The sequence below is a fragment of the Ursus arctos genome, unplaced genomic scaffold, assembly GCF_023065955.2.
Source record: "Ursus arctos isolate Adak ecotype North America unplaced genomic scaffold, UrsArc2.0 scaffold_25, whole genome shotgun sequence".
Taxonomy (NCBI): domain Eukaryota; kingdom Metazoa; phylum Chordata; class Mammalia; order Carnivora; family Ursidae; genus Ursus; species Ursus arctos.
In genome coordinates, this window is record NW_026622930.1 from 10,562,510 (window position 1) to 10,587,686 (window position 25,177).

Genomic DNA, 25,177 nt, shown 5'->3' on the forward strand with positions numbered 1-25,177 from the left:
TTGCCGATTTCCCCTAGGAGAACGAGGCTCCGTGAAGGTAAGTGCTATGTCTTACCCATTTTTATATCCCTCACAGAATATGAGGAGGTGTCTGACATATACTAGATGCTTATTATTCATAAGCATCTAAGTACACTGAATTCAAATAAATATCTCAGGTAAATATTTCTTCTATATAGGAGAAAAACTAATGAGGGCCCCAAACAACGAGGATATAGGGAATATTCCTCTGCATAAGCTGACCCTGAGCCCTCTGTCAAACCAACAAGTGACAATCAGGTGGAGGAAGGAAGCACCCTTTCCATGAGCTTCCTCTGCATTTGTTCCAGAGAAGCCAATGATCAAGCACTATAAATGAGTTTGCCTTATGTTGCTAGTTCTAATTACACCACCTCACTGATCCCCCTACCCCATTAACCCAACTTCACAGCAGCTGTGTTGTGTGTATACACAGCAGAAGGGCTGCAAAGCTGGGGCCAGTGACTAACTCCGTACTGTCCTACGCTCCCCATCCCTGCCTCTTCCTATCCCCCATCCATGCCTTTACATCCTCTCTACCAGTCAAGGTCTGGCTGGAAAGCCACCTCTCCACAAGACCATCCCTGCTGCCCCCAACTCTCCTCCCGCTGCACCTGATGGGAACTATCCCATAGCACTGGCACATTCACCAGATGAGAGTTCACGTATGTTCACGCTTTATCTCCCTTCCTTGACTATATACAAGCAAGGGGAGAGTATAAAAATTTCTGATGTATCTTTGCATTCTTCTTATTTCCTAGTACTGAAGGTGCCCAGTAAATGTTTGTTCAACACAAACTGCCATTTCCGAAAACTATTATTTCAAACAAGGGCATTCCTATTAAAATAACTGTTCTCTTTGAGTTATGGGGTCTTAATGATCAACAGGCATTTTGCAAGTTAGTGAAGGATGTGGGTTGTTAACCACCTCTAGAAAGAAAGAGAGAGCCCAAAGAGAAGTAATTTGGAGTTTCAGGCTGGGACAGTAATGGGGGACAGGGCGCGGGGTGGTGGGGCGGGGGGGGCCATACAAGTTTTACCAGTGCTACCTAGCATTGGACACCTTCTCTTGTTGACACAAATTCAGACCAAGACATCCCAATGTTTCTCTGCATGCTGGAGTAGAATTGAGGGTATCCATGTTGCTTTAGGGATTTGGACCCTTCTAGACCAATCTGTGGATCCTAAATGGAAAGGTCTCTTGGCGTGGATGCTCACGACCTTAAGGTACGCTGTAGCAAACATGAACGCCCAGGTTAGCTCTCTAACCAGACTGGTCTTCATGCGCCACAGGGCAGGAACGCCCTAATATCAATGCATCAGGAGGTAGTTATAGTGGAAAGAAAGCAAATGAAGTCTCCTGGACTCAAGCATTAGTCCCCAACTAGTTAGTTATAAGTGAACTTGAACAAATTATCTAGGCAGAATTAATTAATCCCTCAGGACCTCAGTTTTCCTGTCCATATGTAAAGCAAGAAAATCATAATAATACTTTGCATATATCCAGAGCCGTTGTGAAATCAAAATTAGATTATTTGTATTAAAAACACTCTTAATAGATAAAGAGGTACTACACATACATGAAGTATTGTTATTCTTATTATTATATACCTACCATTGTCTAATTATTCATTCCAGGGGATGAGGAACAAGATATAATTAAGTTCCCCATGACCACGTGGGTTGGATATCAGATTTTCGGTGTTGTGTTATGAAAACCTATCAAAATTGCTATATTATACTCAATTAATATTCAACAGGTATTCTGAATCACCAAAGATAAGTCTTAGTTTTCACAGAATCGGTGAAAATATTCCTTATAAATAATTATAATCATACTAATTTCATATTAGCAGGTGAAACTGTGTATTTCATCGGTTAGGATTAAATACAGGTGCTGAGTTCTTATTGGCATTTACCACACATGCCTTGCACGAGAGATCAGGGCTTGAGACCCAGATCTGTCACCAACAAGCTTGTGAAACATGTTCCTTTCTGGGAACTTCAGTTTCCTCTTCTGTGAAATGAGAATGTTAACATATCTCTAATAGTCCAGCCATAATTTCCTATGAATTTCATTCATATGAGCAAAGTTTTTGATCTGACTCATGAAAGTCATAAAGGAATATAGCTCTTCCCTACCCTTGTTGGAATATACCTTCTATACAAGTGTATTTCTAATGCAAAATTTGCTGTAGGTAATATGTAAAAGCTAAGATCAGAAAGCCAGCCGTTGTGAACCCAATGCCAAAAAAGCTCAACCTAAACAGCAATTAAAATGAACTCCTGCTGCCTAATTACAGGGCATAGGCTTTATTTCAGGCCCAATCAATAAGAGGTCTTGCACTGAGAAGCTCAAGGCTTGCACCAAACAAAAGTATGTTCAGTAAGTAGCAAGCCCTTCAGCTTCCATGTAATTACTATCTTAAACCACCCTATATAATCTTAGGATTATCCCAGCATGTCTTTGTTCCCAAGTTAAAAAATTTACTGTCTAGTAAATAATAATGCAAAAATGAAAAACTAGTTTGAAAGGGCCAGCTGTTTCCAAATCTAATCAAGTTTTTATTAGAGTGTAAATTATCTTTCCAGAAACTTTAGCGTTATATTTAATATCAACGATACTGTTATCTGCCCCATTTCCAGCTGGTCACTTTTGGTGGGACAAGTAGAAGCCTAAAGCCTTTTTTTTGTTTTTAAACTTCAGGAAACATATGTATCCATTTTCCCAAAGAGATGTGAGAGGACTCTTTTGGATTGTGAAAATGGGTAATAAGAATAATTAAAGACTTTAATTGAATAATCAATTCAACTAAGCCTTAAGACAAAAAGAAAAGATGGGGTAAAATAAAAATAATTTATGAAATTGCTTTAGATTCATCTCAAGAAGAAGATCTCACTGAAGGGGACCTGCATGGATTTCACATTGTAATGGAGCTCAGGATCAGAAGTTTTTATTTTTACTCTTTTTTTAATCCCACTACAGTTGAGGCCCAAGTGATGCAGAAAACAAGGCAGGGTGACTCAGCCAAGGGTTTTGCTAATCCTTCTTTCTCGACAGTTTTAAAAGAGAAAATACGCTCTGGCCAACACCCGCCATCGGCATTCATAATCCTTGGGGCTCTCTCTTCCCCCTACTCCCACCCCAACTATGTTTGTAATACTTAATATACATGGTCTTGAAAGCCTCCTTGAAATTCTCCTTCTGAGGCCATTCAGAAAAGTCTATCTTAAAATCATTCTTAGATGAAAAAGCAAATGTTCTAGAGCATGATACACAGGCGGCAGGTACCAAGTTTGCTTTTGACAAATAAGCAGCTATTCAGACTCTTGACAATCTTCCCAATGCAACGTGGCACCATTTGCGTAGATAACATTCATTCTGTGATCGCCTTGCCAAAGTCCTTTCAACCCTTAGGATCCTTCGTGATAAACTACAGTCCCTCAGGGGACATCGAATGGTGGCTACACTGTACTGAGTCGAATATGATCCTAAGGTCCTCCAAACAATTGAAATCTTCCTTTCTCTGAGAGACAGAAATGTATGCAGGAATTGCAAAGAATCAGGAATGGCTACGGGCATGAGTGAATGACGGTGGCTCAAATGTATAACCTTTGAAAATGTCAATGAAAATGTATGTTTTTCCTATAGCGGATCTATACGAACATAATATTTCTATGTGTAAATACACATACAAATATAAGTACCATGTATAGTTCTAGTCATATTAGCTCTCTGGGGAAAAGTGCATATTCAGGTAACATGATACCTCTCACTGGACCAAAAGTTAATGGGATCAAAAGTCATCTGACAATAGTAAGATAGAAAGAATTGCTAGGTCAGGGGCTCAAACGCTTGAGCGTCTGGGGTAAGACCCTTCAAGTTTGCAAATCCTAAACATAGCATTCTGGTCCAGTTAGAGACACTGCATTCTTTACCTTGTCCACCTGGGATAGACACTTGCACACAGCCCTTCCACGTCAGAAGTACCCACCTGGTGTCTGTTCGGGTGTCCCACCGAGAGCTGGAGCAGACTGCTCATGCCTGGTCAACCTCATAGCTTAAAAATCAACAACAACTCTATTTAAATAAGCATTAAAAACAACTTGAGCCTAGAAAATACACTCAGTGCTAACTCACTGGATAGTAGGGGCAGGTTTAAGTTTAGTTTTCCTACTTGTAATTAACATCGCGGGAAAGATGTTTGCGTCACAAAAGCTCTGTGGTTTTACGTGAATCTTAAGAACATCCTTTGGTATTACTTCAATTCTTAATCTTCAAAATTGTCATGTGAATCAATTAACGAGAAAGAACAATAAGTAAACTTGATATCCCGAAGTGGCTGGTTAGGTTATTAAAGAGCTGGGACATTCACAGAAATTGTAATTTATTTAACCTAGATATTGTTTTCTAGGATCTGATTTGGTCTCCCTGGGGCCTAGCACTCCTACAGGTTATTCTTAAATGGCCACCTGCTATAATCTTTGCTCCCTGAAAAACTGAGTTACTGATTGCTTGAAGGGCTTTCATTGACTTATTCCAAAGTTCACAATACCACATTTTCAGAGCTTGTCATAAAATAGAGAAAAATGTGATAAAAAAATCAAATCATATTTGTGATTAAAAATGATTATGTTATATAAGGCTGTCTTCTAATAAATGTCAATGAAAAAAGCAAACCTTTCCACTTCCGACAGGACAAGAAATATATTGTAGGGTGTTATGTTAGGAATTTCACCACAGTTATTTAAAAATTAAATCATTTGATAAATTTTACAAGTTAGTACCATATTTAAATATACTCATTCGCTAATATGGTGATTTAGTTATGAATTTTTAATTATTTGTCATTCATGAGCCATTGCGAATCATTAGAGTTCATTTAGTCATCTGATAATTTAGGGAAAATTGTGTTCTCCTTCCAAGCGCAATATAAAGAAAGACCTTTATGAAACAAACATATATGGTCTTTTTTTAAGTTGGAGATGAAGTTTATTTTTATTTATAAATTATCCAGTGAAGCACAGAAATTTAACTTCTCCTTAGCCTGGTTTTTCCTTTTCAAAAGCAACCATTATTTTTGGTTCGTCTGGGAGCTTGTTTGGCTGTCTCTATCATACATGAAAAGCAAACGCCCTCCAAATTTCCACTCTACCAGCTCAGCTGCCCTGGGTCTGACCTGTCTTTTTCAGGAAGCTCTTAGGTTACGAGGCTGGTGGTGCACACCGTCCTATCCGAGAACCCAGGAGCAGATGCCGTCTGCACGCTTCTGGCCAGGCATCAGTGGATTTGCTGCCTTCCGCCTGGCAAAACAATCTACAACTGGACCAGGGCTTTGCTTCACCCGCAAACTGGAAAAAGCCCCCCCAGAGCCCTGACATTCTTGGGCTGACCCTCTAGGGAATCTGAAGCCCAAACCTATTGAAGGAGCTCAGTTTGCTAAATATGCTAGTCTCTATGAACATTCAACAAGACAAGTCAGCCTCAGAAAGACATTAAACAGATTTAAAGGAAGGAGGGAAGAAGATACTCAACGAATTTTGGAGGTTAAGGTCTCGGGGAGGGAGAGTGCCCTCTTGGATTCCACGGGCCCCTTCACGCTGTCTCTCAGAGAACGCACGCTCTTCTGGCGGTTCCTCGCGAAACGAGCCCTCTTGATCTTCCACAACGCTGCGTCACTGAGGTTGGCGACATTGGTCCTTACAGCAGTGATAGCTTTAGAGAAGGAATTAGACGTTATTTTCTTTAACGGGCTGTGTAGCACAACTAGTTTGAAACAATCCATCTGTGTGTATTTTCGAGATAAAAATACATCCTTCATGGACACATGAATCATTCATCTCTCATTCATGGGGAGTCTTATATAAGAAGCCATCACTACTGCCTATGATGCCTACTGCCTATGATTTTTCTGCTTAGACCATAAGATGACATTGTCTAATTTTTTTATTATCACTGAATACATAGTTGAGTGACCCACTTTTCCCATCTATTTAGAGCTGTAGTAACTAATAAGCATGCAAGAATGAATTTGCAAGGTGCAAATGTATCTCACAAAATTTCTCACAAACGCTGTAAACATGACGACTGAATCATATTTAAGGAACACACAGTCACAAATGGTTATCATAGGTCCTCAAGGAAGGAGAAGAGTTTTGCTTTTGGAATGCCAGAAACTAGTTGATCTATGGATTACTACAGAGTTACTCAATAAATATTTAATAAACAGAGTTCATGAAGCCAGAGCATCCTCCACAATGGGAAATTAAGCCACGTGCAGAGTACGGTCTGCTTATCTAGCAGATAAGAGAACAGGAACTATGACTGTTTAAAGCAAGTTCTTTGTTTTGCTTACTTGTAGGAAAAGGAAATTCTTTGTTACAATCCAAATGTAGCTGAGCTTCCAAGGAAAGTGTCTCAAATCTGTTGACAAAGAACTCCCAGCTCAAGGCAGGAATATCTTGCTTAAGAAAATGCAGGAGTAAAAGTTTGCTCAGTATTGTGGGTCTATCTTTAACCACAGTATCAAACTGGAAATCAAGACAGAGACACAGACCCTGGGGCAGAGGGGGGAAGAAAGTTTAAGTCAGACGTAAACATCTAAGTTACTTCAAAGCAAACACACTAAGCAAAGTCAGTGGAACAAGGCAAAACCCGAATCCATACATATAATGTAGAATAATCCAACTGCAATCTTTGATTACAAGTTTGGTAGAAATAAAATGCAGAAGAGGAACTTCTCCCAACTGCCGAATATCTCTTGCGTTTTAATTCAGAAACCTAAACTAAATGTATGTTATTTGTTTTCAGATGCAGTCATTAATAACCACCTATCCATCCAAATGCTCTCAAACCAATGTTTCTTTTTTCAATGTCTGTAGTTTCTATTAAAAGAGGCATACTTCCAAAGCTACATTTGAGAACACACAATACGGTTTTCTAATTCCCTTTCAAAGCTAAACGCCGTGGTTCTAAAAGAAAGTAAATTAATTTTGTCTTCTTGGAATGTGAGTGGCACACAGAATCTTAAAAAATCAAGTTGGACTGGATTGAGCATCCATTTCTCCAGTATATGACTCTATTTACCATTCCCTGTTTCCTGACTGAATGAAACTTAGAAACCGTAATTCACCCAAACAATCTATTAATTCATTCAACTCTCATCTACTAAGTGCCTCCTACATTCTAGGCCCTGGGTTGGAAGACTACCTAGTCTTCCTAAGACCAACAGAGAAGGAGTATCCAGAAGACAATTGGGAATTTTTATAAGGGAGGCTGTGGGTCCACAGTCAGCATAACCACTGAATTTCTCAGATCCTGCACTTTTTTCTTGGTCTCTTTTACAGGAAGCAGTGTATAGATACAGATACAGTTAAGAACATGGACTTTATTGTGACTTAGAACCTGAGTCTGCCCTGCCACGTACTAGCTACCTGACCCTGAAAAAGTTACCTACCCCTTCCAACCCTCGGCTTCTCTATCTGTAAAATGGGAACCCACAAGGTTATCGTGGGGATTAAATGAGACAATGGATGATGAGACACTTAACACACTGTCCTAGAAAAACAGTACCTATTTGACAAATTTAAGCTCTTGCCATTATTATTAGTTTTAATTATAATGATATAGTAATAAACTGGGTGCTAATGTGGGAAAACAGGAGATCAGTACTTTGGAGGTTCTAGTCTTGGTTCTTCCACTAACTCTCTCTGTGTCATTTGAAGAGCCATATTATCTCTCCCAGACTTGAGTTCTTCAATTATAAAATAAAGGCGCCAAATAAAATAAATATGCGACTCTTTCCAGGTCTCATGTTTCATGCTCCTTTGACTTTCATTGTGGTAGGCATATTTGCCTTCTCGGGTCTTGCTTTGATTTATATTATAACTCGTCACAGAGATGATTTCTCTTAGTATCTAGCCTCTAATGACAAGAGTTCCCAGCCCAGGAGCCAGCTACATAGTATAAGATAAACCAGCCTGTTCAAAAATCTGCCACACAAAAAAAGTTATTCAACTACTGTCTCTGTCAAAAGCGATATCACCATATGAACAAAGACTGAGAAGAAAGTACTAAGAAATAAAAACAAGAGGTCTGTTAATAAGATGTGTTTCTGGAGGGTTTTCCCCATTTAAAAGTTCCCACTGTTTCTGCTGTCCTCATCATCAGTACTGTACGTGTTCAGTGGATCAGAGAACCATCCACAGAGCAGACAACACACATCTGAGGGACGTCACCTGCAATGCTGGCCTCTTGATGGTGTCAAGCAGGAGACCAGCCCTGGTAGCCACTGCTGGGTTGACGTCCTCCACAGCTGTCAGAAAGCAGCAGAAGGCATGTGCCAGGGAGTATTTCAGCAGGTGGTTTTTGGTCACTGAATGAATATCCAAAAATCTACAAATTACAGCCACTTTTTCCACTGCAATGGAAAAGGCAGAGGACAAAAAAAAAAAAAAAGACACTTATTTAGACAAAAACTGAACCCATAAAGAAAAACTCAACTCTGGGGCCCCCACACCCTGTTTTGAGAAACCAAAAGGAAATTCTAATGCCACCTTCTTGAATGTTCCTTTTCATAGGTGCAACAGAGACTGTTTCCACCTAGTGCAGTACTTTTCTGCTGGGCAGCCTTGATTTAACTGTGGGTTGTCCTTTCTTTTTCTTTTTTTTTTTTTTTTTATGGTCTTCCTCATTGCTTAATTCAAACTATACTTCAAACTATTCAAAATGCCTCCATGCTCACTTCTCTGTCCAACCACAGGCCCTTCTGCAGACCACACAGGAGACAGGAGGTGCCCACCAGACCTGGCTTTAGATTCTGGACCCCCTACTGCACTCGTACTATGTCATGATATGAAGTGACAACAAACAGACTTCCTAGGGCTATAGAAGCCATATATTTTTTATATGCAATAGATGCATGCTTACTTGATAGATTTCTTTTTTTAATTAAATTATTAAAGATTTTATTTATTTATTTATTTGAGAGAGAGAGCACAAGCATGGGAAGGGGTACAGAAAGAGAGAGAGAGAAGCAGACTCCCCACCAAGCACGTAGCCCAATGTGGGGCTCAATCCCAGGACCCTGAGATCATGACCTGAGCCAAAAGCAGATGCTTAACTGACTGAGCCACCCACTCACCCCATAATTAAATTTTTAAAAAATATTTTATTTATTTGACAGAGAGTGAGTGAGAGAGAAAGACCACAAGCAGGGGGAGGGGCAGAGGAAGAAGCAGACTCCCTGCTGAGCCAGGAGCCCAACTCCGGGATTATCACCTGAGCTGAAAGCAGATGTTTAACTGACCGAGCCACCTAGGTGTCCTAATAAAGCTTTTATTTTAATTCCAGTATAGTTAACATGCAGTGTTATATTAGATTCAGGTGTATAATATAGTGATTCAACAATTCCATACATTGCTCAGTGCTCATCATGGTAGGTGTGCTCATTAATTCCCATCACCTATTTCACCCACCCCCCCCAACTCCATAAGTCAGCCAGAGATGGATTTGTAATTATTCTGCAAATCTGTGTTAAATGATTCCAGGTACTCTTAATATATGGCTTTATAAAAAGTTAAAGGAGCTAGTGAAGTAATATAGTGCCATGAAAATAAAGCATTTCAGTACATCGCTTAAGCTATTTCAGTAGCCTAGAATATTCTTTCTGTTCCTCTCTGCTTATTGGTGTTCTACCATCCTTAAAGAACCTGCTGCTGAAATTCTACCTGCTCTGTAAAAGTCTACTCTGACATAGAGTGGCCTTTCGGTCCCATGAACTCCTGCAAAACTACTGTTCATTTACACCCTGTTTATTTACGTAGGGTATTTGTGTGCCCACATACAGCTGTATGACGTATCTTCTTTTGTGGTCTTGAATTATATCTTTAGTTTCTTAACCTCCTACGTGTTTATATTTGGTTTCATCAATTAAATTAGTAGCTTCTTGAGAGCAGGAATCTGCTCTTATACTTCTTTTTATTGGTCCCATAGTGCTTAGCACATATAACATTTATTCAGTAAATTCACCAATTCACTTATTTTAAAAATATATACTTAAAAATAATTTGTATATATACTTAAAATATATACTTAAAAATATATTTATGCATATTATATATTATATATATTTATTATATATATTATATGTGTATTATATATTATATTTTATATTACATATAAATATAATATTTTATAATATATATATAATATATATATATAAAACTAAGAAACTGTCCTAGATACATGAAGGAGTATGGAAGTAACTGGAAAAACGAATTGTTATGAACTCAGTGTTTGTGCTCCTCTCCCCCCACACGCACACCAAATACCGTATGCTGACGTCTTAACCCTCAATGTGATGGCATTCAGAGGTGGGGCCTTTGGGAGATAAGTGAAGTCATGAGGATAGGGCCCCCACGATGGGATTTGTATCCTTATAAGAAGAGGAAGGGAACCAGAGCTCTCTAATTCTTTCTCTGCCATGTGGGGACACAGAGAGGAGGCAGTCATCTACAAGACAGGAAGAGAGCCCTCACTAAAGAACCATATGTTCTCGGCACCTTGATCTTGGACTTCCCATCATCCAGAACTGTGAGAAAATGAATGTCTGTTGTTTAAGCCCCCCAACCTATGGTATTCTGTTACAACCTGAGCAGCCTACGCGCACTAATATATGAATCATCCCCAAGTCTTGGCTTAAAAGTCAAGTTGACTAAAGAAATAAGACAGGTGTGACAATAACTGAAACGTAATCTAAAGAGCTATAGACCCCACTAAGGAGGTGTAACTAAAAATCGATAGAGGTGGCATGTGAATGGACCTTGAAGAGAAGAGGATTTCAGATGGAGAGCAGAGTGGCCAAGACAAGGTTGAAGGAAGCGGGAAGCAACGGGGAAGTTGTGACAGAATATCAGAAAGAAGAGCAGGAAATGAGGCTGCAAGTACTCGCAGTTAGACCGGGAGAGGCTTTGACTGTCAGTGTAAGGACTCTGAACTTTATTACTTTAGTCTCTATGCTTTTTTGAATAGAAAAGCGACATAATCAGAGCTGCAATTCAGAATAATCTACTTCTTAAATTGGACCGGAAGAGCATAAATATTTATCTGCTTTATTTGTATTTAAATACCTGTAAAATGTTGCAAACACCAGGTGGCCCGGGGCTAGGAAATGTTACTCTAATTCTCTAAAACATCAGATGTTATCCCATCAAACAGCCCCAGGCGTTCGCCGGGCATTAAGAAGTAAGACCTCTGTGATGTGGCCAGATATTAGCGAGTGTGTAATAGTTAATTCACCTAATGGAACTTCCATTTCTTTGTCAAATTTTGGAGACATTGAAACACATGGAACCATTCTGATAAGGCACACAATGGCATGCGGGCCCTGCTTGCTGCTCCCGAGAATGGGAGTCCTAGCAGATTGGGGTGATGGTGAAGGCAGCCGACATGAGGCTAAAAGAACACGTCCAAGTTCCCTCCTTACCGTGTTCCTCCGAGAACTTGCCATTCTAAGTACCAGGAAATCATACCCATCACTGCCCTAGACTTGATCCCTGATGCTTCAGTGGAAGATTCTAACAGCAGAGATTCTCAAACTTCACTGAATTACCTGGAGACCTTGTTAAAAATGTACATTCCTGGCTTTACCCCCTAAGATTCTAATTCAGTAGGTCTAGGGATGGGTCCCAGCCATCTGTGTGTTTAAAGAACATTCCCAGTTACTTTGATACAAGTAACCTATTGTATCATGTTGTATTATATATTATATCGACTACATAATACCATGTATCATGTAGACTGTATAACTTATCATTCAAGCCAGGATCCATTTGAGTGTAAACAAGCACACAAGTAGTAAATATACCTGGACAACAGGCATAAACTAGGAGTATCCTAGGCAAACCTGAACAGGGTCACCCTACCTGAGGATGACTCTGCAAAATACTATTATAAAGAAAGCTCAGTTAAGTAGAACGACCAAAGAACACTAGCAAGGAAGACAGTACTCTTTAAAAAGAAAGGACGAGGGGCACCTGGGTGGCTCAGTCTATTGAGTGCCCCACTCTTGATTTTGGCTCAGTTCATGATCTCAGGGTCATGAGATCAAGCCCTACATCATCAGGCTCTGCACTCAGTGCAGAATCTGCTTGAGATTCTCTCTCTCTCCCTCCCCCATCGCCCCACTTGTGCGTGAGCTCTCCCTCTCTCTCTCTCTAAATACGTAAATAAATAAAATCTTTAAAAGAAAATTTAAAGAGAGGAGGGTCAACAAGAGACGTCATGACTGGACATCTGGTTTACCTTGTGACACCCCCCAGAGAATTTTTAAGCTAATACAGAGGTACCTGCTTCAAACCTCATCTTCCAGTCTTTGCTGTTGAAATTGCCATTTATGATTGTCCAGAAGATGTCAGCACCATGAGGAAGTGACAAAGCATGGAGAAGCAGAGGAACTGCCAATGAAGATAATTGGGAGAACTCAGATTTGACGACTCTCCACAGGCTAAGGAAGCAAGAAGCAAAGTGGTTACAGTTATGATAACCTTTCTAGAAAACAAACACAATTATCTCAGTTTATGGGAAATGTCATTAACAGGCAGCTGGTAGGGATGATTTTGGTGAAGTTACACCCATCCGCAAGACTAAAATCCTCTGACAAAGCTTTCCTAAATCTCTGTTCTGTTCATTTTTTTTTTAAAGAAATTACTTTTAGGTAACAACACAGAAAAATACCACTTAATACTACATTTTAACATAAGAAATAAAAATTATATATTAGAAATTCAGGTATATAAATGAGCGATGACTTAAAAATATACAAATTTGATCTAGTTTTGTTAAGATGATGGGGTGAAAAGTGATTTTTTAAAAATTTTCTTCTAGTGAATATCTGGAGAGCTCTGTTGATTTTGCCTGCCCGGCAGCCTTTCCTCTTTATTCTAGCAAAGAACAACTCTATTTCTATTAAGAACAGCCTCTCTACCAACTAGCAGGGCTATCAGTCAAGGTCCTCCCCTTCCTTATTGTATGAGTGAACCCAAAACCCAGGCTGATCAAGGTAATTGAAGGAAGCTAACCATATGCAGTACTGCTAGAAAACCATCCCAGCAACAAAAAAGCCTGGAATTCACCAGTCCCACATGGCTTTCCCAATTCTCTAGGGCAGCCTTGTTTGAAATCAGGAAGATAGTGTCCTTCCCCAGATCACTTCACTGTTCATCATGGCTTTTGTGTCAGGGTGGTACTTTGAGGAAAAACCTGGGCTATGTAGCCCAAAGGTTAAGGCAGAGATCCCACAGCACCAGCAATCCATTTGGCCTGGGTAAATGTCCTATAGAGTCTGCCTTTATTTGTTTGTTTGTTTATTTAGTTAGAGAGCAGGGAGGAGGGGCAGAGGGACAGAGAGAGAGAATCTCAAGCAGGCTCCATGCTCAATGCGCTGCCCAATGCAGGGCTTGATCTCAAGACCCAGATGAGATTATGACCTGAGCCAAAAGCAAGAGTCGGACACTTAACCAACTGAGCCACCCTGGTGCCCCCTGTAGAGGGTGCTTTAACAACAAAAGTTGGCCTACTTAGTAGTCCTACTCCCACTGAATGAACAGAACTTCTGCCTATCTCCCAACCCTACTCCTTCATGGCTTTTGCCTGGACTTTCTCATCCATATGCTCAGATCAGTCCTACTCTTCCCCACATCCAGGTCAGCCAGGTCTACCCTTCCACCAGCTCCTCCCATTCCACCTGTACAAGTCCCATTTTATCATAAGAAAACTTCTGGAGACTCTCCACTTTTCCCATTCTATGCTTCTGTACTGGGTTGAACAGTGTCCCTACCCAAGATATTCCTAATCCTGACTAAGAATTCTTTTCCCTCGGGGGCGCCTGGGTGGCACAGCGGTTAAGCGTCTGCCTTCGGCTCGGGGCGTGATCCCAGCGTTATGGGATCGAGCCCCACATCAGGCTCCTCTGCTAGGAGCCTGTTTCTTCCTCTCCCACTCCCCCTGCCTGTGTTCCCTCTCTCGCTGGCTGTCTCTATCCCTATCAAATAAATAAACAAAAAATCTTAAAAAAAAAAAAAAAGAATTCTTTTCCCTCTTTTCCATACTCTTCTCCCAAACATCAATCTTCTTCTGATATCATTTGCCTCCCATCTTAGACTGGATCTCAGAGTCAACCATTTCCTCACTCCAAAATTCCTCATCCCCCTGACTGCCACCATAATCAAATCACAAATCCCTACTCCTGAATAAACCCCCAATGCCCCCTTGTCTCATCCACTCCCAGACCCCAGAACTAACTTGGTCCTACTAACTCCTACTAACTTGGTCCACCACAAACTGGTGCTAAATTCAGCTTGATGCTGAAGCTGACCATTCTTCGGTTACTTCTTGTTGACACCCTACTGTTTTCCTCCATGAGCTATTCCATACTTTTTTCTGTGTTCCTTGAGCTCTCAACCGAATCTCTATCCCCCTCCCTCTCGGGGAAAGACATCAGGATGCGCTACTCTTAAGGTTCAGTAATGAGCTCCCCTTGACACTTTATTTCTCTTTTCCTCAAAATATATCTCCTTTCAAAGAAAATAACATCCCTCTTCTCTTCCACTCTGCCCCCCCTTTGTTCTTGATCACATATTTTTGGCTTCCAGGACTTGGCTCTACCAGCTACTCCCTTTCCTCTAATCTTTTGCACTGACCATAAATATTTTCAGATCTATATCTTAAAAATCCATAACATCCACTCCTTTTCCCCTCTAAATATCTGATCTGTCCCTCCTTTTCTATTAAACTTTTCAGAAGAAAGTTCTGTGCTACATCTTAACATTCCCGAAGTCCTTGCAACATGCTCTTTGTGCTCCCTTAAGTGTGGGTGGTCCCTAAGTGTCTCTCTTTCTTCATACTCATGCTATTAAAGTACAACTCTGACCCTGTTTATTGTTTTAAGATCTTCCATAGATCTCCAAACATCATGAAGTGAAGTCCCTATCTTCGAGGCCCTTCACACTTGGGTCCCAACCTATTTCCCCACCTTCATTTTCCATTACTCCCTTAAGATCATCCCATGCAGCAAAAAATAAAACCTTGGTAGCACCTAAGTATGCCCTGCTCACTTCTTGTCCCTTCCTTCTAACTCTGCCATCTTTACTCTTGACATTCTCACTTTCAACAAAATGTCCTGCCCATCTCAAATCTCCCCCTGTTAAAATTTTATCATTCTCTCAATGTCCATCCAAATGGTATCTGCCCCTGAGACCGTCTCTAGTCATCTAGAAATGACCTCTCCCACCTCCAAACGATATAAAACAGTCATCCATCACACATCCCTTGGATTGACAGTGACTCACGTATACACAGGATGACCAAGTATCTTAGTTTGTCCAAAATCTTGGTCTACATCATACTAATTGATTGATGTTATTATGACGATCACCCCTTCTTCACTCTCAAAAGTAGATAATGTGAAGAATAAATTACGTGGTTGTCTTCAGTATAAATAGCACTCACCCCCTTCCAAACTCGATTGCAAATTCCCAAAGTGCCTAGAATAATAACATATATAGCAAGCCCCCAATAATGCCTGTTGAATGCATGAATGAACAAAGAAACAAAATGAGTGAAAAGACAGAGCCTCGCGTCGGTTTTGTCACCAAGTTAACCTAAGTCAACCTCTTCTTTCTTCTCATCACCTCATTCTGATACATTTAAATGAGGATAATATTTTTGTGACTTACTCCCAGGAAGACTCCTAACAGTTATTTTCAGTTATTTTCTGCTCAGGAAGAAAAACTCTATTTAAATCCAGGGCAATATTTTATTATTTTTCTCAAAATGCTTCAGCGGTCTCTAAAAATACTGTATCAGACAATATGTGGAGAGATTTTTTATGTCTATTAGCAGTGCTATTTCAAGTAAGGAATCGAGTAAGTATTTGGTATTAATATTATACTAGATCATATTACGTAAACAGTGATTAAGTACCTGTTGACATTTTTCCAGGGGACACTATACTCTTAAGCCACCCAACAACTGATGACCCAATAATCCTTATTTTGCCTCTTCTATTTCTACAGTGTCTAGCAAAGAAAGTTACCGTTCCTCCTGTTGATATAACTTAAACATTAGACTCAGTAAAAGAAATAAAAGCTATTCTCATAGGCAACTAGGCTGTCCTGGCTAAGAGAAATGGCCCAAATGAGTTGGTAAGTCTTGTCCTAACTTTGATTTTCACAGCTAAAGCCTAAAGTATAAACAACAACAACAACAACAAAAAGCTGCTAGGAAGACATACCTTGCAATCAACATGTGATCCTGAATGTGGGCTAAAAACTGAGGGTGGTCTTTTCTAGCAATGTATAAACACTCCCCATGTAGACAGAGAATCTTCAGGCAACTGAGCATATTAAAAAGAATGTCTGGCTCTTCAAACTTTGCCATTTCCTATGCAAAGAACCACATGGTTACTACTGGGTTATCTAAAATAGCAATGCCACCACACCAAACACTTAAATATCTCAAAAATATACCTGGAAAATGGTGTATATTAGTCTCAAAGTTACTGGAAGCTGTTGGTAGCAAAACTTTCTCTCAGTGTCATTCTTTATTGCTGGGAAGAAAAAATTACATGAAGGTTAGCATAGCTCCTCCTTTTCCCTACCACTCATGACCTGATCAAGACCATAAAACAAAGAGGACTGAAAATAAATATGTAATATATTCAAAGGTATTTTGTATAATGTTCTGATTTGCTCTCCAAGGTGGCACCTATCCCTTCTATGATGCCAGAGCAGGAAACCTTCTAGATTCATGGTTCTCAGCTTCCATGTAGCCCACCATATATATTCAGATGTCCTTGGCTCCCTGAAGCAACCCCAGCCTGGGCTTATGCTCCCGTGGGCAGTGAGTTCTGCTGCCACCTGGAGGGGTCTGGTGCCTGGCTAGGTACTCCTTCCTTATTGAAAGGGAGATAAGAAGGTATTAAAGAGAGGTATTCAAGTTGTATTAACACCTAAGGAGGAATTTATCCCATGGACTCATGCCAAAGGGAGTGTCTGAAAGAAGTTAGGCGCATTCAGATCAGAACAACTACTCATGGTTTTAATCTTCTTGTGAGTCTCTCTAATACCTTTGCCCCTACAGGTGGGATGGCAATATATGGTACCTGAGGTACGCTAGAGAAAAGAATTCACAAGTTAGCCAGAATTAGACACTAGTGTAAAATGTTTTCAAATCACCGTTCTAAGTTTTGGCAATCCCTGGAACCAGAGACAACGGGAGTCAAACTCTCTTGGAGTATATACTAAATAGTTCATTGATGATCTTCTGCTTTCGTGTATTTTAAATACTTGTTACTGGTCCTTGAATCTATTTTTTCTAGTGCGAGAGTTTTAGAAGTATTTTTAGTGGAGGACATATCTGACAGCTATAAAGAAAGAGGCACCAGGCCACAAAACGCAGAAACAGGAAATAGTCTGCAAGGAAGGAGGGATCACAGACACGTGTTGATAGAACACGTCTGCTCTGCCAGAGGAGCTCAAGACCATGGCCTGAAGGCCCGCGGAGCAGAAGCAGGACTGGGCTCAGAGCAGCAGAGAAGACTCATCTTGGAGGAAAATTAAGGGAGGCTTTCCTGAGGAGACCATTTATAACTCGACCTGCAAGACAGCAGGGAATAAAAGCAGGAAAATAGACCAGAGGCCGAAGTAGTGTGTGAGGGAGACAAACAGAGCAAATGTTGAAGCAAGGAAAAGAGTCATTCGTAAGAAGAAATTGCTTAATTTTAACCACTGTTCCTATAAAATCTTATGAGTAAATAAAAGTGGCAGTTAATTGATTTGTGTGCCATCTTAGGTTTAAAAGATATATTTGTATATAAAGAGTACAGGTCATTGGATCCTAAGTGACATCCTTGCTTCCTTTAGGCATTAATGCGTGACAGAAACAAGCCCTAGGCCCGGGTCTCAGGAAGTCATTGATTCTAACTAAACCAGGACACCCTGGTTCTAGTCTCAATGCTGCCACGAGCCAGTTGTTCAATATCTGGATTTCCAATTCCCAGATCTCTGCCCCAGATATACCCAGAATTGGGGGTGGTGGGTGGAGCTCATTCATTCTGTGTTTCAAATCCTCCTACGATCCTGGTGCTCCATCAGGGCCGCACGTAAGCCTAAAGCGCAAATTAGGAATGACGACTAAAGCTGCACGACCATGGGCACGTTTCATCCACCTGGGGGGTATTTTCCTCATCCGCAAAGTGAGAAGGCTGAATTAGATCAGCAGGTTTCCCGGTTCTTTTCTATAGACGATTTTGTTTAAAGAAACTCACTTAGAGCCCCAACGTATGAAAGAGAGCAGGTCAGCACACTCGGGGTGAAGCAGCGTGGGCGCCCGGGCTGCTCATTAGGACTTGCCCCTGTCTTCCCGCCATTTGCCACCCCAAATAAGGAAGGTCCAAAGGAAACAACACAGAGTGTGCAGCACTCCAAGGACATGCTGAGAACCAATGAAGTAGGTCATCTCAGGTGTTCTTTCAATTTCTAGGTTTCAACGGTTCTAAACAGAGTGATCCGGTTTATTCATACTCAGCTGATCACGCGTACGATTCATGCAGAAGCAGTTAGTTCCGACCAAGCATTTCATACTAATGAGACTAATGTCTTACTCAGACCTTGGTCTGAATGAGACACCCCAGGGCTGTAACAGACCCACACAATAGTCATTTAACAGTGTTTGCTGTTCACTGAAGGAATGACGGAAAGCCCATGATTCCCAAACTTTGGTTCTGGGGGTGGGCCGCCTGGTTCAGGGTAGTGGAAGCCGGAAGATAAAAAACGAGTCACATTTACTCCAGGTGCTGTACAAATTCCCAAAGTGACACAGTGCAGATCTAGAAATCAAGCTCTCCCAAAGGCACACGGGGTCATATGTGAAACTCCCCAAACTCCTTCAGACCACGAAGAGCTAGAGTATGATTCCAAGCCTGCCTGCCATTTTGCAGTCCCCGATTAGCGCACACATAGCTGCAAGCAAACTAGAAAGAAGCCATCCTTCCCCTAGCTCTGAGTGAAGCCAACAAGCCTCAGAGCAAAAAAGTGTGCAACTGTACACAGTAAGCCTGTCCAGGGACCTGGTCAAGCCCCTGGGGCACAGAAGCCGCATGAGCTCAGGTTCCATCGGCTCTATCCCAGAACACTCTGCCTTGGTCAAATGCCCTGAGAGGCTGTCGAGAGTGCCAGCACCCTCCACTCAGTCATCCCACCTTGGTTCATAGCTACTTCTCCACGAGGACCTACCGCACCGTGAGTAGGAAGGTGCTGCTAACGTGTGGGTTCTGTTGATATGAAGCATGTGCGGCCAGAAAGCAGCTCAGTGACCTCTGCTCTGCTACAAGCACAGGCTGGATCTGTTCGCTTCATGATCTGAGGGGAAATGGTTCATTTGCACCGTCTCCACTAGAGAAGCTAAGCCTGAACTTGCCCAAGTCGACAGTAATCTAAAAAACCAGAGTTCTGAACATTAGAACAGTGCTGAGAAATGGCAGAGTTCACCTACCAACATGTTCCGTGGGCTCGGTGCAATCGCCTGGGTTCTCCCCATGCTTGGTTGCTGGATTCTCCTCCTCCTCACCTTCAGGACCTATAATAAACTCTGGTCTGGAAGAAAGGAGGCTATCCTCAAGGCTGTCTGTGGGCTCCTGAAACAAACAGGACAAGCAGCCAGGTGAGCAGCCCGTTGGGGATATAAGGAACGGTTTTGCTTGGTTCCACAAAGATCCATTGTGTGCCTGCTGTGTCCCAGCCCTGTGCTGAGCCCCGAAGGACAAAGGCACAGGCCTCAGAAGAAATGTGAGCTCACTTCCGTAATAATTAAAGGGACTTTGGGTCAGCTGTTACTAAAACATTTTCATTCCCTTGCAATAAACATGGAAAAATCTCAAAAACATTAAATCGGCCTAGGCCCACTTTCCCTGTGATCATGTCCCACTCACCAAGGGATTCCAATCCGTGCACATTTTGTTCAGTAACAGTACTTAATGAGCAGGAAATAATACAGGGTTCACAGCAATATATTAACATGCACACACTGGTTGTTCGGAGACATCGAATTTTTAGGAGCAAGAAATCGCTATAACGTATGCATTAAAAGCTGGGTATGGCAAGCCAAGTGTCCGTCAACACATGAACAGAGAGACAAAAGGTGTTATATACATGCAGTGAAACATGAGCCAGCCTTACAGAGGAAGGAAGTCTGACACCTGCCATTGAGAGAACCTTTAGGACATGGCGCTAAGTGAAACAAGCCAGTCATAAAAGGACAATTTCTGCATGATTCCAGTTAAATGAGGTCTCTACAGTAGTCAAATTCAAAGATGCAGAAAGTAGAATGGAGGTGTCCAGGGGTCAGGGGAGGGGGGAAACAGGAGGTTCTTGTTTAGTGGGTGTAGAATTTCGGTTTTGCAAGATGACAAAGTTCTGGAGATGGGTTGTACCACGTGACTATACTATACAAGATATTATTTATAGACATGTCAGATATAATACATATGTATAAAACCTGCTGCAGAAATAGGTGAAATTAGGAAGATTAAAAGAGAGAGAGAACACTAGCTACGGCTGCCGCTTAAAATATCCATCTCCAGTGAAGCTCCAATTCTGGCCTTTTTCTTCCCTTCAAGTTCCACTTCAAATAACCTCTTTTAAAAATCATACTCTTTTAGCTAACACTTTAACCGGTACACATTTTTTTCAAGAATTATTTGACAGCCAGCTCAAGACTGATGGAGTGTCAGAGGGACACCCACAAGAAAACCAGCACTTAGCATAGGGGCTGCGAGGGCCCCAAAGAATCTCTCTGCCAACCTCACAGTTTTGCTAAGCCTGACCCTGTCCCTCGGTCACCCGTGAGCAAGGCACTAAATCACATTCTAAAGTAAGTTTCATGAAATTCGCTATGGTAAAGAGTTCTCTGCTGCGTACGGATTCTTCGATAACCCATGTGTGTAGAATCATCTTCCCAGATGGCAGGGACTGGTGTCACCCTTCTTGAGCTCAAGCCTCCTGCTAGCCCCGCCACAGCCTCACCCTCTTGTCCCCAGCCTGTCCCAGGAAGACAGCTTAAGAGTGAAGGGGGCTGACCCGCACAGTGGAGACCACCCAGAAGTTTGGAGTGTTCTACGTCATAGCCCTCTTTTATTGATGAGCGTCTCTCCCATAAACCTTTGGGAGAGGAAAACAGAATCCTTCAGCTTCGCCTCCAAATGTGTTATTTTCAGCCCATGACAAGTGTGCGAAGCATCATGCATGTGGGAGATTGTTCTGATGGCTCAGGTTCTCCACACTTAGGCTTCTTCTTCCCTGTTTCCCGGGATGGTGGTGGGAAAACAGACACAAAACAGAAAGCCAGCTGGGGACAGGGCAGGGGACAGGGCAGGGGACAGGGCGTCTGTCTCCATCCTCTTCACCCTCTCCTTCCCTCCCTGAAACAGAAGTCTGTGCTTGACGCAGCCATATCCTCAGCTGATTCTGTTCTTAAACCACTCCCATCCCCAAAGGCACAGAGGACCGACCCTCCATCTCAGGATTTCCTGGATACATTTCAGTCCAATATTTTTCCTCTCTTCTCCTGCCATGACCGGTTATCCCTTCCTTTTCTAAACTGCCTCCTTCCTTGGTTTTGGAGTTCTTGCTCTCCCTCGGTTTTTCCCCTGTGTCTCTGGCCTCTTCTCAATTTCTTTCTAATCTTCACTTCCCCTGTTTTCCCTCTTAAGAGCTGGTCCTTCCCAGGATGCTAGTCGTGGCTAGCTAGCATTTCTCTTCTCATTCCACACATCCCAGCACAATATGCTGGCAGGTCCAAACTTTTATCTACTTCTGACCTTCCTCCGATGACCCACCTGACAGGGCATGACAACCCCCCCGCCCCGGGTATCTAAAAGGCATCTCAACCTGCTATGTCTGACTGTGCCTGCATCATACCATTCCTATCAAAAAAATCACTTCTACTACTGTAATACTCTTCTATAAATGGCAGCGTTATCAGCTCCCAAGCCAGAAAACACAGGTTTGCCCTCCACTTGTCCATACCTCAACACCAGCTAAACACCAAACACTGCTGACTGGCTTGCCTAAAAATCCGCCAGGCCTGCCCCTTCTCTGATCCTCACTACCACTGCTTTAATTCAGACTTCCCCACTTCCTCTCTGAGGGACCACATTAACCATCTTGACTCGACGCCTGTCCCCAGGGTCCAAATCCTCCAAACCCTCTTTTCTCCAAGTCATTAAATCGTATCACCACCCTGATTAAATTCTTCAGGATTTCCCCATTCACCAAGACAAAACCCAAACTTCTGAGTCTGGCAGGCAGAGCCCTTAATGAATGGGAAAATAAGACCGAGTCTGTCTTGCTTGACCCAGCTTTCAATTCCTTCCCATCCTGCTCCCCGTGCTAGCAACACTTGACTGCCACTGGTTTCCTGAGCATATCATTCCCTGCTTTCCTCTGATCACTTACACAGAAAGTTTGCTGGGTCTCGAAAGTTCTTCTCTTCCAACGCCTTCATTTCATTAACTCTGCTCCTTCAAATATGAGCCCAGCAGCTCTCTCCTCCTTATCACGCCTCCAAGCTGGATCTGCTGTCCCTCCTCTGCCCCCATAGCTCCCTTGTCCAGACCGCTTCCATCACGCTCATCACACTAATGATTTTTCATTTACTTAAACATCTCCCTGATTAGACTCTAAGTGTCTTGATTTTAATTTGTTTTTACATCATCCAGGACTGTTTTTTAGTTAAGTATCCAATGACAACACTGAAAGACCATAGCCCAGGGAGGTAATTTTGCGACATGTAGGATGAACAAGTTTAGTAGGCAGAAAGGTATTTAAAAACTGAAGAAACACTTTACTGCCAGTATGTTATACTTCAAAAAAAATTTTTTTTTAAGAAGTCACTTTCTAGGGGCGCCTGGGTAGCGCAGTCGTTAAGCGTCTGCCTTTGGCTCAGGGCGTGATCCTGGCGTTCCAGGATCGAGTCCCACATCGGGCTCCTCCACTGGGAGCCTGCTTCTTCCTCTCCCACTCCCCTGCTGTGTTCCCTCTCTCGCTGGCTGTCTCTCTGTCACATAAATAAATAAAATCTTTAAAAAAAAAAAAAAGAAGTCGCTTTCTACTTATAGAGCACCTGGGTGGTTCAGTCGGTGAAGCAGCTAACTTTGACTCAGGTCAGGATCTCCAGGTCTTGGGATCAAGCCCTGCATCGGGCTCTGCACTCAGCAGGAGTCTGCTTCTCCCTCTCGCCCCCTGCCCTTCCCTCTGCTCATGCTCCCTCTCTCTCTCTCAAATAAATAAAATTTTGAGAAAAAAAAAAAAAGAAGTCACTTTCTACTTAGATAAACATTAGGGGAAAGGAAGAAATAGAGAAGATAGCAAACACTGGCCCAAATAATTCAGATTCACCTCCCTTTGATGGCGCAAGGCTATTTTGGTGGTATGTGTATGTGTCTTAAATGAAAACTGGCTAAACAGGGAATAACTAATGTATGGAGTAGCTAATGTGTGGTATATATTAGTTGTTCCCTACTGAAATCACTTGCTTGGAAAGCAGAAAATAAAATGAAGTCTTTACTGTTGATGAAGTCAATGGGTTTTACAAACCAGGGTTACCTAGGAATTCTTGATATCTGTATCCAACCTACTTACTCAATATCTGATATGTATATTTTGTAGTATTCACTGTTAAGTGAACTTTGTAATAAAAGTTATTTCGAGAATACCAGTAACGCTCTGTATTTATGAAAATTATATGAATGGATCCACCACATTCCTAATTCAAGACTCAAGAATTCTGTATAATGTAGCTCCAGCTCATATCCCTTTCCAGGAGCATTAGTTGGTGGAAGGAACAGCAAAACTTTCTTTTGAACAGTCTCACACATAACCCAGCATGGAGCACACGATGATATTGGAGGAAGACTGCATTATACCAGGTACTGCAGTCATTATCACTATGAGACACAGGTCATCTCATTTCTTTGACTTCTTACCACCAGCCGGCTTTCTTCTTTAGGAGCCAGTCTCTCCAGGAGTTCACAAGCAAGCTGATAGCAGAGAATACTAGACTGGCATAAGTTACACTCAATTGCTTTTTCGTCCTTCTGACAGGTGTGGGAACCCCCCCAGGGGGCTTGGAAGACATTGTTTATAATGGAAATAATGTCCTTTGATAAGCTGTGCTCTAAACCCATTGTGATCCCATCATCTTGTAACTCCATCTGAAAGACATCAAAAAAATAAGGCAAAAAAAAAAAAAAAAAGAAAGAAAAAGAAAAGAAAGAGAAAAAAAGAAGGAATTTGGTCCTTTGTCCAATATTCCATTGGCATACTAATTGGGGATAATTTTTACTATCTGACAACAATATAAAGTTATTTGAAGATAACAAGGATTATAGACCATGAATATATATTATTATCCACAGTTTTTTTTAAAAAGAATATAAACACAAGACAAACAATGGGAATTATTTTTTAAATCACATTGGACATTTAAAAGAGAGGTTTTTTTTTAAGCTTATCATTTTGTGAGATTTTACACATTTAAAAAATGTTGCTCCTCACCTAGTGTCCAGATCTTGGTTTCTAAATACCATTATCCATTATCCACTAAGAGGAACCAGGGCTCCTTGGAGAAATGGCTGATTTCAAGGTTGGGGCTAGGAAAATATAAAATGAGCCTGGAACATCTTGTCATGCCAGAAATTAAGGAAGTGTTATATGTCAAAAGAACACAGGAGCCAGCTGAAGGGACTCCCACTGGTCAAATATGGGATAATATGAGCATCAAAATAAAAATAATCATAGTAATAGATTTTAACTCACTGAATAAAATAAGAACTCATGAGTACATGCAAGTATAAGAAGATGAACAAATAAATATAGAAATGGGAGAGAAGGGAAACTGTTTCTTCAGTAGAATGCCAGCTAATAAATTAAAAGATAATGAAATTAGAAAATTATCATTTGGTAACTTTCATCATAATAATTGATCCAGGCATGAATCAGCCCTGGATGCTAAAACTAGTAGGTGAAAGTCTGATGAGAACAGGAAATCTCAGTCTGCAAGTTACTTATTAATTACAAAGGGGGAAATAGTGAGTTTGGAGTA

The 25,177-nt window shown here is 41.4% G+C and overlaps 1 protein-coding gene across 1 annotated transcript in view; it reads right to left on the bottom strand.

Annotated features, from left to right (window-relative positions):
* UNC79 (unc-79 homolog, NALCN channel complex subunit) overlaps positions 1–25,177 on the bottom strand; it is a 212,821-nt gene that overhangs the window by 86,533 nt on the left and 101,111 nt on the right. Inside the window, exons 19-27 of the mRNA XM_044389950.3 lie at positions 24,060–24,287; positions 19,571–19,712; positions 16,546–16,625; positions 16,311–16,459; positions 12,367–12,524; positions 8,257–8,438; positions 6,375–6,576; positions 5,555–5,734; positions 4,014–4,079 (exon numbers count right to left, since the gene is read on the bottom strand). Coding sequence (XP_044245885.2) covers positions 4,014–4,079; positions 5,555–5,734; positions 6,375–6,576; positions 8,257–8,438; positions 12,367–12,524; positions 16,311–16,459; positions 16,546–16,625; positions 19,571–19,712; positions 24,060–24,287 — 1,387 coding nt within the window. The remainder of the gene's footprint in view (positions 1–4,013; positions 4,080–5,554; positions 5,735–6,374; positions 6,577–8,256; positions 8,439–12,366; positions 12,525–16,310; positions 16,460–16,545; positions 16,626–19,570; positions 19,713–24,059; positions 24,288–25,177) is intronic.